Source organism: Rhinolophus sinicus, linkage group LG18, assembly GCF_036562045.2.
Source record: "Rhinolophus sinicus isolate RSC01 linkage group LG18, ASM3656204v1, whole genome shotgun sequence".
NCBI classification, from domain to species: domain Eukaryota; kingdom Metazoa; phylum Chordata; class Mammalia; order Chiroptera; family Rhinolophidae; genus Rhinolophus; species Rhinolophus sinicus.
The window spans coordinates 16957621-16973526 of NC_133767.1; the positions used below are offsets into that span (position 1 = coordinate 16957621).

The 15906-nt window shown below is 55.0% G+C and overlaps 1 protein-coding gene across 2 annotated transcripts in view; it reads right to left on the reverse strand.

Moving 5' to 3' along the window:
* The window catches only part of GSG1L (GSG1 like), a 192904-nt gene extending 181203 nt beyond the window's left edge, over positions 1–11701 (reverse strand). Inside the window, exon 1 of one of the 2 annotated variants that reach the window (XM_074322757.1) lies at positions 11073–11701. In XM_074322757.1, the coding sequence (XP_074178858.1) occupies positions 11073–11409 (337 nt within the window). In that variant the 5' untranslated portion in view covers positions 11410–11701. The remainder of the gene's footprint in view (positions 1–11072) is intronic. The other variant, XM_074322758.1, reaches the window with a different exon arrangement.
* Positions 11702–15906: the final 4205 nt, after the last annotated feature.

Here is a 15906-nt window from a genome sequence, read left to right on the forward strand (position 1 = left end):
ACCCTCAGGTTGTACCAAAAGACAGAATCTAACTATTCTGTTTTTACCAGATATGCACCTAACACAAAGACATGGAAAAGTTAAAATAAAAAGGCCAGAAAGATACATCAAGGTGACACAAACAAAAGAAAGCAGGAATAGCAATATGAAAATATGAAAAAATAGAATTCAAAGTCAAAAGCATTCACTAAAGGAAAACAGTTATTTTATATTGACAAAAGTAAAATCCACAATGCAAACATAACTGCCACGAATCTTTTTGTGATAAATAACATAAAATGAACTTTTATAAAAACAAAAACTGCCAGAAACACAGTAAAAATGAAAAGGATTCTATTGAAGAGAAAGACTGACCTACCTCATCTAGCTTCTGGCAGATCAAGAAAGCAACGAGAAATAAATAACAAGATAGTCTTTGAAGAACACTTTCTGTAAAACTGCTTTACTTTACACACAGAAAATATACCTGCTTTTTCAAATAAAACAATTACCCCAAAACAATGGAGCAGAAACTTCACAGGCCACCTTCTCTATCATTCAGTAAAACTAGAAATTAATAAAAATAAAAAAGTTAAGCAAATAAAACAAAGACCTGGGAAATTTTTAAATGCTCTACTAAATTATCCTTGGATCAATGAAGAAACAAAAGTGAAATTTCAGAACTGTTAGAAACAAAATTATAATTTCAGAATTTTTTGAAAATCATTTCAAAGAAAGCACTGCATTTTGAAATTCACAAGATATAGCCAAAGTGGTACTCAGAGGCAAACTCATAGCATTAAATGAATTCTTTGTTTTTAACTATGGAAACAAAGTTTTCAGCTCAAATATCTGAACACACTAGCAAAACAAACCTCAAAAAAGTAAAGCAAAAGAAAACAAGGATGTATTAGAAAACTTAAATAGAATTGATAAATACAAAAGTACTGATTCTTTAAAAAAGGGGGTGGGAAGTGGAATAAAACAGCCAAGCTGGCAAGACCTCGACTGGAAAAAAAGGGGTGGGGGGAGAAAGATGGAACAAGTCACCAGAACCTCTAACAGATCCCATGAAAAGATTGTAAAGATTTCAAGCCAGTCTACCATTTCCAGAGGGTCTGAAAAGCAATTTTTACCAGGGCTCATATCACCCTCAGCAGACTTAAGCCAGAGAAATCAAAAGAAAGAGAGAAAATGCAGGATTAGGAGTACAGAAAAGAAATGAATCGAAAAGAAAATTTTCCTTTTAATCATAAGAAAATTCTATGCTCAATTTTATGCAAATAAGTTTGAAACTCTTGATGCATATATTATTTTCTAAGAAAACACAACTCACTAAAAAAAATGACTCAAGAAGTAGAGAACTGAAATGACTAATCACCAAGGATAAACTTACTCTGCCTAGAATGCTCCTACCTCCCCCAGAATGCTGCATGGCTGTCTCCTTCTAGTCGTTCGTGTCTCTGTTCAAATGTCACCCCTTCAAAAACATTTCCCTGACACCTCATCAAAAACTCCACCACAAGGGCTATCTCCTGACCCTGTTTCACAGCACTTATGAAATTATTGATTCTATATGAAATTATGGACTTATCTACTATTTTTTTTAACTTATTTACTTTCTCTCCTTGTGAGCAGGGATCTTATTCATCAAAGTCACCAAGAATTCATAGTGCTTAGCAGAGTAAGTGCTCAATAAATGTAGTAAATGAATGAAGATCAAAGACAAGACAGCTTCCAGAAAATCCTTCCAAATAATCCCTTATTACAAAGGAGGATAACTCTTTCAAGATGGAAGAAGCTACGCCGAAAAAATACTTGAAATTCTGGAACAACTGGGCTGCATAGGAGGGAAAGACGACTGTCTCAAAAATTCTACGCCATCACTACTGGAGGGGAAAATGAAAAGCAGCCTTGAAAAATCACAGCGATGTGACTGGCTCATGCAATCAAGAAGCAGGAGTGGTCTGTTGGCCTTCACCCCCTCATGGTGTCCAGCTGATTCCCTGACCCCTGAGTCCCAGGGTCATTCTGGCCTGAATCTGGCTCCATGCGAGCCACAGTGAGTGATAAGCCCGTTCTCATGGTCTGTCCCCTCTAGAATGTCAGCTCACAAACATAGGGCCTTGGTTTTGTCCCCCACTCGATCCACAGTGGCCTCAGTAGGGGCTCAATAAATCCAGGTTAAAAGCACAAGTCAATAAACCACTTTCTCCTGTCAGTCTTCCTGCTCTACGATATAACCTCCATGAAATTAAAAAATGTCATCTGAATTGTAACAGCCATATACGATGTCAGAAGGGCAGCTGATTGGAGGAGGAGGGGTTATCACTTTGTGAGGGGTGTAAATGTCTAACTGGTACATTGCTTTGTACACCTGAAACTAATAAAAATATATATTATGAAAAACATTTTCATCTGTCTTGTTTCCTGCCATCATCCCTGCACGTAGACAAAATCTGGCACATAGTAGTTGTTCAAGAAAAATAAGAGTGGAAATCTGGGGAAAGAGTGTTGAGGCTGAGGAGACTGCACGTGCAAAGGCCCCGAGGCAGAAGCATGCCTGGGGGTGTTTGTGCAAACGCCCAGAGGGTCACGGGGCTGGAGCAGAGGAGGCTTGGAACAGTGTCACGTGAGAGGAGGCAGAGGGACCAGGACTGGTTCCGTTGGGTCTTGTAGCCACTGGGATGACATTTGAGGTGGGTGCCATCCAATGCACAGTAGGATCTCTCTGCAGACCGGTGAGGCGGGGCAGGAAGACCCATGAGGAGAGTGATAGAGTCTTCCAGGCAAGAGATGGCGTGGGCTCAGACCGTGGTGTGGAGGAGAGGGGGACAAACGGTTGAACTCTGGATATGTTTTTAAAGGAGCCAATAGGATTTGCTGATGGCTTGAATGGAGTGTGTGTGTGTGTGTGTGTGTGTGAGTGTGTGAGTGTGTGTGTGTGTGTGTGAGAGAGAGAGAGAGAGAGAGAGAGAGAGAGAGAGAGAGAGAGAGAAATAGAGAGAGGAGATGGTTCCAAGGTTTTTGCCTGAGAAATTAGAAAGATGGCACTGTCCTTTATTGAGATGGGGCTGAGAAGGGCAGGGTTAAGATAAGGTAGCCATCCATGCTGTCACCAATCTTCCTACCTCTGCTTTCTAGGCACACAGTAGGACTGCAATTCTCCAGCCCCCGAGGAGATTAGCTGCGATCGTGGGAAATGCAAATCAATTGGTAAATTTCTCCCTCTTCTAGGCAGAAACCCACCCCCTTTCCTGCCCCAGCAGCCATGGCAGCCCAGAGATGGAGCCTCTTGGATCTGGTGCCTGGTGAGGACGGCCTGGACCAGCCCAGGGCTGCTCAAACCCTCCCAGATTCGCAGACACAGCAGCATTTTCCAGTCTGTCTTGGCCAGTGAGGGTGGACGAGGAGATGGCTGGTGTGGGACTTGTCCACTGAGGTGTCGTTAGACCTCAGTGTGGACTCCCTGGAGACGCTAAGACCCCCCCACTGTGACCTGGGGAGGGTCTCCCTCCCTGTGTGCTTCTCCAGGACCCCCCAGAAGATCTCTCACAGGAGGCATTGGACAAGGCTGGCAGGCCAGACTGTGGGGGGACAGACGGAAGCAAGGATTTAAGCTTCTCCCTCCCCTCTTCCAGAACTGGCCCCTTCAATAAAGAAAGCAGGGTAAAGAGGGGAGATAAGGGGGGATAAACGGACATGGACAGGGGTGTGGAGCCGCCACATGTGTGTCCCAGAGGCGACAGAGGCAGCGATCCAGCTGGCTTGTCGAGAAGCTGCCCCCGCAGACGGAGTTTACTTAGATGGTGAATGATTAATAAAAGTAAGTTGGGACGGTTTGGAGAGAGGCCAGTGAGCTGTGATGAGCTGAAGCACCCCAAACACCAAACCCACCGCTCTGCACCGGTGGGGGGTGTGGGGGGACGGAGAGTGGGAGAGAGACTGCTGGAGGGTCTACGCCGCCTTCCCCGCCTGTCCCTCGCCGAGGGCTGCGGCCCTGAGAGCCACAGGTACACAGAGCTGCCTTCTCCGGTGGGGGCTTAGTCTCTCCTGGAAAAGAGCTGTCTGCTCCTCGCCACCTCCCCCGGACTACGTGGGGCTCCCCTCACTTGCCTCTCTCCTCCCGCTCCCCAGGCCTGCTCTCTCCCTGCGTGTGTGCACGTCTGTTTCTCTTTCTCTCAGTCTCTCCCTCTGTGTCCGTCTCTCTGAATCTCTGTCTCTCTGCCTCTCTCCACCCCCTCTCAGCTCCTCACCTTTTTGTTCCGCTGTCTGCACCTGCCCCTCACCGTTTCCCTCTCACCCCCCTTCCCCCAGGCCCCCTTCACCCCAACACACATACAGCCTGGCCTCCTGGGAGCTTCAATGGTTTTGTTCTGAGCGTTTCTCTTGGGCTTCCCGTCTGGCCCTTGTAGAATTTTAGTTGGTGGCCCCAGACCTGAGGGAGGGCCCATGAAATGGGGCCTCCAAGAGCCCAGGGGACCCTGGCTCTGGCCCCCAAGGTCTGGTCACCTCACCTGTGCCTGGACTCTGTGGGCGTGCACTTCCTTCTAATAAACTCCCCTTCGTTCTTATTGGGCTCAAGTCTGCTTCCATCACTTGGGACCAACAGAGCTGCACCAGCTCTGTCCTGCGGGCCACACAGAGGTCACAGCACATCCGGAAGACGGTTCTGAGTCTCGCACCCCAGAATGGAAACCGGGGCACCCGTGTGGGTCCTCATAGCACCCCACTGAACACACTTCCCGGGAGCAGAACGGGACGGGGAGGAAGGAGGAGGGAAGTCGGACAAGTCCATGGGACTCGCAGGCACAGAGCACAGAGTCCAGCCTCTCGCGGCACGCAGATGCTGGAGCAGTTCCTAGAATCCCAAATGCATTGAACAGACAGTCACAGAACCCCTCCTGAGTGCCTTCTCGTCTAGGCTCTGGGATGTGGCATGATGTGACATGGACCAAATCCCGTCTCATGGGGCGAGCACCGGAGCAGGGGAGGGAGAGAATAAAGAAGCTAAATGAGTGAGACAGGTGGTGGGTACGGCAGCAATTACAGTGATGAGGGGAATAGGGTGGGCCAGGGATATGCTGGGAGGTGGGGAGGTCACCGATGTAGACAGCGCGAGGTCCTCGATGCCTCACTGAGAAGGGGACATTTGAGCAGAGACTGGCCTGAGAAGGAAGGGAACCTTGCAGCTCTGTGTCTGACAGAAGAGTTCTCAGACGGTAGGAACAGCAGTGCAAAGGCCCTGTGGCAGGGGGTGTTGGCCATTCAAGGGTCAGCCAGGAGGCAGGTGTGGCTGGAGCAGAGCCACTGAGGGGAGGGGAGGTGAGGGGTCACAGAGACAGTGGGGGGCAAATCCCCCAGGCCCACAGGCCCTGGGATGGTCACTGAGGAGAGGGAACCCACGGGAGAATCCTGAATAGAAGAGGGAAGGGATCCGACTCCATGGCTGGGCGCCTGAGGTCCTGGGCGGTGGCGAGTCACCTCAGTACTGAGGGGGCAGGCGGGCGTGGGCAGTCTGTGGGTTCCGGCTGGGGCAGCTCCCACTCCCACAGGAGCCAGCCCACGGCCCACAGATCAGCCAGGTTTGTGAGAAAAACCATGAATCCATATGTTTCTATGACGTGTGTCAATTTTCAAATGTTGGCAACTGATTCAAATATACTGTAAACACTGATGAGCCAAACACACAGAACAGGCAGCTGAGAGCTGACCCGCAGGCCGGTCTGCGGCCTCTGCCCCGGGGTCAGATCTCAGCAAGCGCAGTACGTCCTCGCTGGCCGGGTGCCAGCGGAGTGCTTGAGTATCTGCTTGAACCCCACAGATGCAGGGAGGCATATATTATCGTCCTCGTGTCCCAGCCAAGGAAACTGAGGCCCAGAGAGGCAAGTCCCGACCAGACACCACACAGCAGGTGAGTGGTGGCCTGGGGGCTGGATCCAGGACCGTCTGTGGTCATGGCGTGCTCTGCCTCCTCCGTCATCCAGACAAAAAACAAAACAAAACTCTCATTTTACACATAAGGAAGAAAAAAAAGCGACGTATCCACAGTTGCTCTGCAAGCTGGCATTTGCATCTAGACTTGAACCTGGGGCCCACGACTCCTGGTGCAGTGCTCGTCCCAACAAGGCCTGTCGGAGGAGCTGGGGAGCCTGAATGAATTGGGGTGGCAGCGGTGGGGTGCAGTGTAGTACAGCAGGGTCTGAAGCTTCTGCCTGGGTGAGCGTCCCGGCTCTGCCATGTGGTAGCTGTGTGATCTTGTGGTCATCTCCCTGGGCCTCAGTTTCCTCATCTGGAAAATGGGCATTAACCATGGTACCTACCTCATAGGGCTGTTTTGGGGCTGGAAGGACGTAACACATGTCAAGGGCTTAGAGCCACACCTTTCACAGTCGGAACCTTCCCCTGTCAGATACTCCTAACACGAAACCCATCAGATATACACCAACACACTCCTAAGTACTAGAAACTTCCCGGCTGGGGATATCACACGTGTCCTCAAACTTGAGAAAATACAGCAGCAGCATTTAAAGGAGCAGGCAGAAAAGCTGGGATTTTTCAGTAGAAAAGAAAAGCAAGAAAGGCATGAGGGCAGCTGGGGGTGCTGTCTCGTCCTGGGAGGGAAGAGCCCCACCCGACACTCACTTGGGTGTGAGAAGGAGGGTGCTGTGTGGCGGCTCCTCAGTGGATCGGGGGGAGGTCCCGGGACAGCCCTGGCTCATTGCATAGTGAGACACTCAGAGCCTCGGAAAGAACTGGATAAAAACAAGCACCACCACCACCCATAACAACATAGCAACTTTCCTCCCAAGAATATTGACTGAGCACCTACTATGTGCCCATGGGAGCCCTGCACAGCCAGCAGATAAACGCAACCCAACCTTCACAGAGCTGGTGGGCCACACACAAAACAAGCAAGGAACCTGGAGGTAAAGTCCATGAGGCAAGTGCTAGAGAAAAATCAAGTGGGGAGATCAATTTTGATTTGGGGGCTTGGAGAAAGCTCAGCACTGACTCAAAGAAATTTCTAGAAACAGTCTTGTGGTAATCTGGAGGAAGAGTGCCTGGTGATGGGGCCAGGGTCTCAGGAGCCGGTATCTGCAGGGAGGTTGGGGGGGGCGTGGAGAGGGAGAAGAGCTCAGAGGGGGCTGTAGTGGGAGGGGTTGAGGGTCCCCTTCACACACAGGATACCCTGGCTTTGACTCTAAGAAGAGGCTTTCGGAGGGGCGGCAGGATCTCACGGTTACGCTGATTCTGGGTGGAGCGTGGGCTGGGGGGAGCCATGGGGGAACCATGGCGGAAGCTGGGAGGCCACTGCAGAAATGCACCGGAGAAATATGAGTGGCTCAGACAGGGTGGCACCTGGGCCAAGTGCGAGCTGCTCCAATCCCCATTCTACAGGGGAGCAAACTGAGGGACTCGCAAAAGCTACACAGCTAAGAAATGAGGCAGAGCCTGGCCTTACACTGGAGAGCCTTCCATCCTTCACAAGAGAGAAAGGGTACGGCTGCCCCCGTCACAGGGGAGACAGTGGTCTAGGGACGAGTCGTCACCCAGCCACCCGCGTCTGCTTCCCATCTCCTCTCTGGCCACCCCAGTCCCAGCCCTGCAGCCATCTTCCAAAGTCCTCAACCCAGTGCCCCATCAATTCCCTAGTCACTGTTTCCTCAGGATCAAGTTCAATCACCTGTGATCCCAGTTAGCCCACGCACCTGCTGGCCACCGCTTCTCCTCACCACCCCAGACCCCCATGGTCCCTCCTCCAGGCCTTGCCGCTGCAGCGGACCCCAGACTGCCCGAGTGTGCACCCACCCACCCCTTCGGAGCATTCAAACCAGAGAGAACTCCAATTGGCGTGAAGGGCTCGGGTAGTTCCGTGCCGAGGCCACACTTCCCCTCCTTTCTGTTTGCTGAAGGAGGTTGACGCTCCTTCTTGGAAGGAAGGAGAAAAGGTTCCTTTGTGCTGGGTCTGGGGAAATTGCGTCCGTTTAGGACAGGCTGCAGTTTTCTTTGTGAATGCTGTAGATTTTTAGTGTGTGTGTGTTGGGGGGGGGGGCGAAGGGGCTTATTAGATTTCCCTGTGGCTGCCCAGAGTGGGGAGAGGTTTTGCTGAGCACAGAAGGAAATTACCGTGAAGAGGAAGGAACATTTAGCAGCTGCTTCTCACAGAGAGGTTAGGATTTCGTGGTTGGTGTTTTCATTCGGTGAACGTGAAATTCCTTCTAGTTTCACGGGTGGGAGGGAAAGAAGTGGGTCTTCCATGTTCTCAGGGGTGGGGGCAGGGGAGGGCAGGATTTTTTTTTCCCCAGGATTTGTTGGGGCGTTTTTCTCCTCTTCAAGTAAAAAAATACATTTAAAAATGGTCACAGAACCCAGAAAAAAGGTTGTCATAGCAACAAAAGTTTGAGGCCAGGTACTTTCTGACACCCTTTCAGGACCATGGCAATGGAGGGGCAGGATTTGAGCACTGTGGCAGGGGGGACGGGGGTAACCATCCGGGCTAGCTCAGGCCTTCCAAATTTCTCACCGGCACTAACAGGTTGATAACTATTTTCCAAGCCCCCAGGGAGGAAAACTGTGATTTTCTGGGAGGGACAATCTCTAGCCAACAGTGTTCAAGAGAAAACTGTGGGTTTGTTTTATTTTCCCAACAAACTAACCATCCTCGTTTTTACTAACAGGACTGGTAGAGGGGGTCTTAGGCTGAACCCGCTAAATCACCCTTCCTCCCATCCCCAACTGTGCCATCCTCTTCCGGTACCCCCTCAGGTACCCCCTCTTGTGGACTCCTTTCTGCCCCAGAAGACAATTCAGGCCCCTGGCCAGCTGTGAGACCTGGCCAAAACCCTTTCTGAGCCTCAAATTCCTCATCTGAAAAATGGGCACGATAGAAGTGTCTGCCTCAATGGTACTGGCCAGGATTCAACAAGATCTGGGAGTTGTGCCTGGGGCACAGGAAGGGCTCAATCAATGTAACCTGACATTGTTCTTAAATGTTTTTCAATCAAGACTCTTTTTTAATGCGTGGGTTTAAACATCCTGGATGCCCTATAAGTGAGCGACAGGGAAATAACGGCAAGAGTTGGGAGCGTGACCTTCAGGCAGAGGCCAGATACCCCTTAAACAAAGAGGCTCGGCTGGGGCGGGGAGCGGGGGAGACCACTCCGAGCCTGAGATGCCGCCACCACGCATTGTGTGGGAAGAAGCAAGGTGGCTGCTTTCCCCGCAAAGGAGACTCCTGGTGGGAGGAGGAGGTGACGTGTCCAAGGCAGGACCTTCCAAGCCCTGAAACATCTTCCCAAGCTTGGAGAAAGACGTGTGGGGACCTCACCGCAAAGGGCACAGACAAGGGCAAGACGTAAGGAGGCCTCAGTGCCAGAGGTTAGGGTGGGGCTGAGTGGAAAGCAGAGGATTTTAGTCAAGATGCCTTTTGGGATTAATTCTTTTCATGGCATCCCAGAGGAACAATTCACCACGTGTGTGCCCGTCAGAAGTGAGTCCGATGGGGTGAAGTGGGTCAGGGGTGGGACCCTATGCAAACACCCAGTATCTCCAGCAAACAGCCAGCGTCCAGCAGGAACACAGAAGAGTTCAGTGGAGCACCCCCCCCACCAGGTGAGAGAGCAGACAGCCCCCCAGGAAACCTCTGGTCCATCATCCCGAGGCCTCATCCAACATTATCTTGCAAATAGATATTGAAGACCTATTATGCACTAGACACTACGCACAGGCTGGGGACAGCAGTGAACAAAGACGGCCGGGCTCTGGCCCTGTCCTCACAGGGGGCCATCCTGTGGGGACAGGGGACAAGGAGCTGGCGACCAGAGGCAGAACCCAGAAAACTTCAAGTTGTGCCATGTGTGATGAGGGAGATAAAGGTGGTGACGAGCTACGAAGACCCGGAGACTCTGGCTACTCTCCAGAGGACCCTGCCTGGGAAGAAGCCAGGCCCGGCAGTAGCCCTGAGCTGCGCGGGAGCCAACCGGGGACGCCGTGCAGGAGGGGCTGCAGGCAGAGGCAGCAGCCTCCCAGCGTTCCCTGCTCACCTCCTTCCCTCTGACCTTTCAACCAGTGAGGCAGTGACTTCTTCAGGGCAAACGGTGGGTGACGGCCCCTCCATCCACTCCGTCTACGTTTGCGTCCCCACAGACACCACGACTATGCATGCACCGAGGAGTTTTAACCTTGGGGGGGAAGGTCAATTCATTCAAGAGCGTCCCCACACCTGGACTTCGGGGGACTGGGTGGGGAGGACCAGCGCCCGGCCTCTGCACCCCCGCGCTCAGCAGCTGTCCCCCAGCCTTGCCTCACCGCCTGCCTCCGGGCACGCACTCCGGTCTCGGCTGCATTTCGGGCGGCGGAGGGGGGGGCGGTGCGAGGCAAAGGGAGCACTTTGATCTACCTTCTAAAAAGTCACACACACCCCCAATCCTCTGGGAGCCTCGCCCAGCTGTCCCGCTTTCCCTCCTGCCTCCTTTCCCCCTCCAGCGGCGTCCTCTCCCGGGCGGGGTCAGGACACGAAGGGCTCCCTGCCCAGAACCCACCCCACGGCCCAACTCCCCACTCGGGTGCTTGGCAAGCCCGTCTGGGAGCGCATTAGTGCGGGCTGGGGGTGGGGGAAGCGTGACTCCCTCGGCTGCCGGCCCTGTGGACCCGCGGTGGGAGGAGCGGCTCCCAGCAACCGTCCCAGCGCCCACCCCCGGGCGGGACGGGGTGGGTGGGAGGCACCCGGCGCCCCGCGAAGGAAAGAGGGGGAGGGGCGAGCACGGAGAGTAGTTCTGGCGCGGAAACGCACGCGCGCCTCAGCGACCCGCAGCTGGGGTGGGTGCCCGGGAGACGCGCCTCCCAGGGCGCGGCAATGCCCCCCGAGCCGCCCGGCGCTCCGCCACCGCAGGAGCTCGGCCCTGAACCTTGTAACGGAGGAGCGTCCGGAACGACCGGCCCCACGCGCGTCCCCCCGCCCTGACCGTGGGGCCGAGCCCTGCGCAGCGCCGGCCACGGCCGGCCGGGAGCGGGGAGCTTGGCGGGGGGCTCGGGCCGCGCAGCCCGGGGGAGCCGGAAGCCGAGCCCGCGGGGCGCCGCCGCTCACTCACCGCGCCCGCCGAGCTCCTCCTCGCAGGAGTACCAGATGCCGGTGTGGAAATTCCTGAACAGATAGCGGTCGTCGCCAGTCTCCCAGCTGTAGAGCGCGCCACCAGGGGGGCTGTGCCCCGCGGCGGCGGCGGGGGCGGGGGCGGCGGTGCCGTTGGCCGTGGCGTTGGCGCCCGAGTTGGGGCAGTCGGCGCGCCCGCCCTGGCCACAGCCCGGCTTGGGCACCCGCTGCGTGCCCTGGCACCAGTACGTGGTAAGGAAGGCGGTGGTGGCGAACAGCAGCGCCAGCAGGTTCAGGGCCACGGCCAGGAGCGCTCGGCCGCGGCGGCTCGTCTTCATGCCGCCCGCGCCGCCGGGACCGCGCCGCCGGGGAGCTCCGCGCGCGAAGTTGGCAGCCGGCGCCCCGCGTCAGCGGCCGCTGCCCGCCGCGCCCCGGCGCTCGGGTGCCTGCGATCGGCAGCGGCGGACGCGGCGTGGGCCCATGGTCCCCCCCGCAGTGGGGGCGCGGCGCTGGGGGCGGGCGGCGGCGGCGGCGGCGGCGGAGCGGCTCCGGCGCGCCCGGAGCTCGGAGCGCGAGTGCACCTCGGCGAGGAGCCTCTGGCGCCTGGCAGCAGCCACGGCGCAGGGACGCGCGCCCTTCCGTGGGGAGACACCTGCAGGCGGCTGGCGACAGTGTTCCGGCTCCCGCCCTCACGGGGAGAGGGGGCGCCCCACACCAGGCGCGGGTGGGGCACCCGGATAGAAGGGACGCCCCCGAAAGCGACCCGCACTCAAGTGCAGGATCTAAGAAGCAAGGAGTAAGCCAGGCAAGGCGCTCTCGGAGAAAGAGGCTTCCCATGGGAGACGTGGGGCAACAAACCCGGCCGGGAGGGGGCACCCTGCAGAAGACGCAGAAAGGCCCTGCCCGGGTGAGGCCGGGCCTCCCCTCCAGGAACGTGAACTAGCAGGACCCCCTCCCGGAAGGAGCCCCAAAGGGTCTGGGCTGCAGAGTTTGCTGGGCTTCCAGACAGCTGCAGGAGCCTCTGGAAGGAAGGAACGCCTCGTGCTGGACCTGGAGTTGCAGGACCAGGCAGGAGGGGTGTCCCGCCAAGAACGCAGTCAGGGCTTGTGTTTCCCCTGGACGCTGCCCAGGAGAACCAACAGGAAGGGCTCTCCTGGCAGGACAAAGCTGCAGTCACCGGGGGTCCCTGTCACTATCATGGAACAGCGGGAAGGGTGGCAAAGGAGTGCCCCAGACAGAATGCCAAGGGTTGAGGGTGACGAACGGGGCTTCCCCAGGCAGGCCATCACCACCTGAGATCCTGAGCAGCAGGACCCAAGGAGGTCCCATGACAGACACAGAGTTTTAGCGGTTCCGAGGCGGGGAGCCCCACAAAGGCTGCCAACCCCAAATCTTCAAGGTTTGGGGTGGGGACAGGAAGACTGACCTGGATCAGGCACATCTGACACTTCACCAACCATGAGCTTTGAACAAGCCTCTTAACTGCTTTGAGCCTCAGTGTCTGTCTATAAAAAGGAGGCACACTGGGCTGTTGAAATGGGATCATCCCTGTAAAACGCACTTGGCACTTAGTAGGCCCTCAATAAATGCCAGGCACTATCGTTAACCTATGAACCAAGGGCAATTGACCAAAGTCCCCCAAACCTTTGCAGATCTCGGCAACAAGGGGGATTGTCCAACGGGGAGCCACCCCATCGCCCACCTCTGCTCTCAGACTGCGTTCCCTGAAGTCCCTTCACTCTGCACAGCGCTGGTGCCTGGATGCCCAGGGTGTGCAGCGATTAATTGCATGTTGATTGCCAGAGCTCATTTGAATGCTGCCCAAGCTGAGAACTGCTCCAAGAAGCTGCTGCTTGAGGAGAGGCGGGGCTTGCAGAACTCAAGGTTAGGGGATTGGGAATTGCTTTACTCCGGTAGGTGAGCAAACGTTCACTGTCAGCTGCTGCTATGCTGCCTAAGGGTGGGTGAGAGCCATCGTGGCCCATGTACCTGGCAGGAACCATATAAAAGACGGCCAGCCAGGGGTCTCTGGACTTGTTTATTGGGTCCCTTTTCTGGCCCAAGGCAAGGCGTTCCCAACTGTTTTTGAGAAGGACCTCCCTGCAGTAACAGCAGTGTTGAGGGTATTGGTTCACAGAGAAAATATGTGACGGCCAAAGAGGTACAAGGAATTCAGTAACACTTTTAAACAAGCCTGCAATATCCATCGGAGGAGTATCTGTCCACATTTGAAAACCAATCCCTCAGAGGTGGGCTTGAGAGTGGTTGGTGTGCACGTGGGCACGACCCACAAGCTGGGAGCCCTGTCCTAGGCGTCCAAAGCCAGGGGAGCCCAGGTGACATATGTCCCAGGGCCACACTCTCAAAAATATCCAGAGGAAGGCAGAGGGGTTTAAAATTTCCATCTAAGACACTCTTCCACTCACGGATCACCCACTGCATGCTTGACACTGGGGAGAAAAGAGGCCACAACATGAAAAAAAGTGTTGTAGAGTGTGAGGGTGTTAAGAGGCAGGGAGAAAAAGCCAGGGAGGTGGCCAGAAATGAAGGGAGCAGGTTGTGGTTTTAAATTAAGTCTTCAAGGGGAACTTGCTGAGAAGGTGACATTGAAACAAACACTTGAAGGAGGGTGGGAGAAAGCCCTAGGGATATCCCAGGAAAGGAGCTTCCGGGAAGAGGGAGCAGCAGTACACAGGCCCTGAGGTAGGGGATACCAGAGAGCAGTGGGCAGGGAGAGTCGCAGAGCATGTGATTGGAGAGGTGACGGGGGCGGGGGGGGGGGGGCGGTCATGGTCTGTGTAGGTCATCAGAGGGATTCTGGTGTTTACTCTGAGAGGGGTGGGAGCCTGGGGAAGTTCTGAGCAGAGGAACCCCGGATTTGACGTAGGGTGTAACAGGCCCACTCCAGCTGCTGGGTCAGGAAGCGTAGAGCCGTAGAGGTGAGCTAAGGGCTAGTGAGTGAGTTGGGTAAGTAATGCAGCAGCTCAGACCCGGGGCAGTGGCGGGTGGGAGGGGTGGTGGCAAGGGCCCTGGAGGTTCTGGGTCGATTTTAAAGGCAGACCAGCAGGATTTGTTCAAAGATCGAACCTGGGGCGTGAAAGACGACTTTGAGGTGTTTGTGAGGAGCTCCTACAAGGACAGAGCTGTCCTTTGCTGAGACAGAAGGCCCAGGAGGAGCAGCTCTGGGGAGCGGGAAGATCAGAAGTTCTGACTGCCTTTGCGCTCGCTGGGCCTTAAATAGAAGCCTGGGGTGACATCACGCCCCCGGAGGCAGCCGCTCCCAGTAGCCAAGCGAATGGACGCAAACTCATTAGACAGCTCCTTGCCTAGGATGGGTATTTGTATCTTCAGATAGTGACACTCTTGGAAGTACCTTGGGTGTGGACAGAGGTGAAAGAAAACTTATTTGTGACACGCGTCACGACAGGAAGGCAGACTTCATTCAAGCGGCCTCTGCATGGAGTTTTGCCACAGGGGAAAGAAGCAGGCCGGACTCTGAGCAGACGAGCCCAAGGGCACTTACAGACAAGGAGCGGGTGGGGTCCGTGGACGGAGAGTGCATATCAGGTAAACCTCAGGGGTGAGGCGGCTTCTGGCGAAACCAACAGCAGCCCAGGGGGACCAGATACTGACAGTGGAGAATGAGGAATCTGATTGGGCTTCCACGGGGAGGGATTCTCACTAAACGGACCAGTAGGATTCTGCTAAAACTGGACTAAGTGGACCCAGGACCCCCAGGGTCAGGGCCTGGTTGGGCAGAGGGGCCTGACTCGGGTTTGGTAGAGGAAAATCATGCTCAAGGGTTGGAGGGGTTGGGATTTGTTAAGGAGGCCAGGTACCCTTCTCTTTAGACGGTCACAGGGCATGGCCCACCCGCCCTCTGCACAGCCCTCCTCTCCGGGACGTGGGGCCAGAGACATCCACGCAGCGTGCCTAACCTCCGGGCACTCCCCATGGCCTGCCCCCAAGTCTAAATGCCACTCTAGCTCCTGCAGAACTGGCTTTACCACGTCCCCAGCCCCTCTGCCCACCCCTCCCGCGGCCACCAGCACCCACAATACTTTGCAGCCCCTGACCAGCCCCTGCGCAGACAGCCCTTGCAGGCTTCCACCTGCCTGCCTTCCACTGCCTGGCATGACTTTGCTCTGCCTGTCTCCTGTGCCCTTCAAAGCATGTTCAAACGCACGGCACTGCAGAGCCTGCCCCACCGCCCACCCCGGTCCACCCCTCCTCCGAGCTGGGATGCTGTGTTCACACCTGTCTCCTCCACAGGCCTGGGAGCCGTCCAGTTGCCCCACTGGCAGCCTGCAGGCCAAGGTCAGCCCATAAGCAGTTCTGTCTGGCCTGGATGGAGCTGGCCTCCTCCATGTGTTAAATTTTCATGAGTTGCCAACATTCAATAATCATGAGATTTCACATAGAAATACAGACATCTAGCTTCTCTTGCAAGATCACGCTACCTGCCAACACTGGGCCTGCATTTGCGCCTGGCCATCACTGGCAGATGTCCCTGAACTGGGGACACAAGGGGCCACAGTCCCACGGGCACCCCCCTCGTTAAGGATACCTGTCGGGTATGCCCTGGGGGCACCTGAATCTGAGAACCTGGATTCAAGGCCCACAACGTTTTTGATAAACGCAGCTTACAGTGTTAAAAGTCAGGGTGACGGTTACACTTTCGAGGTGGGGGGTTGGGGGGGCTTCCAGGGCTAGTCACACAGCGAGGTTCAGTTCATGAAAAATCATCGAGCTATACAATTGGTAACCGTGCCCCTTCTATAATCAACAAAATTTACCAGAAAAAGTGCTGCTATTAATAATGAAATTCCCGTTTT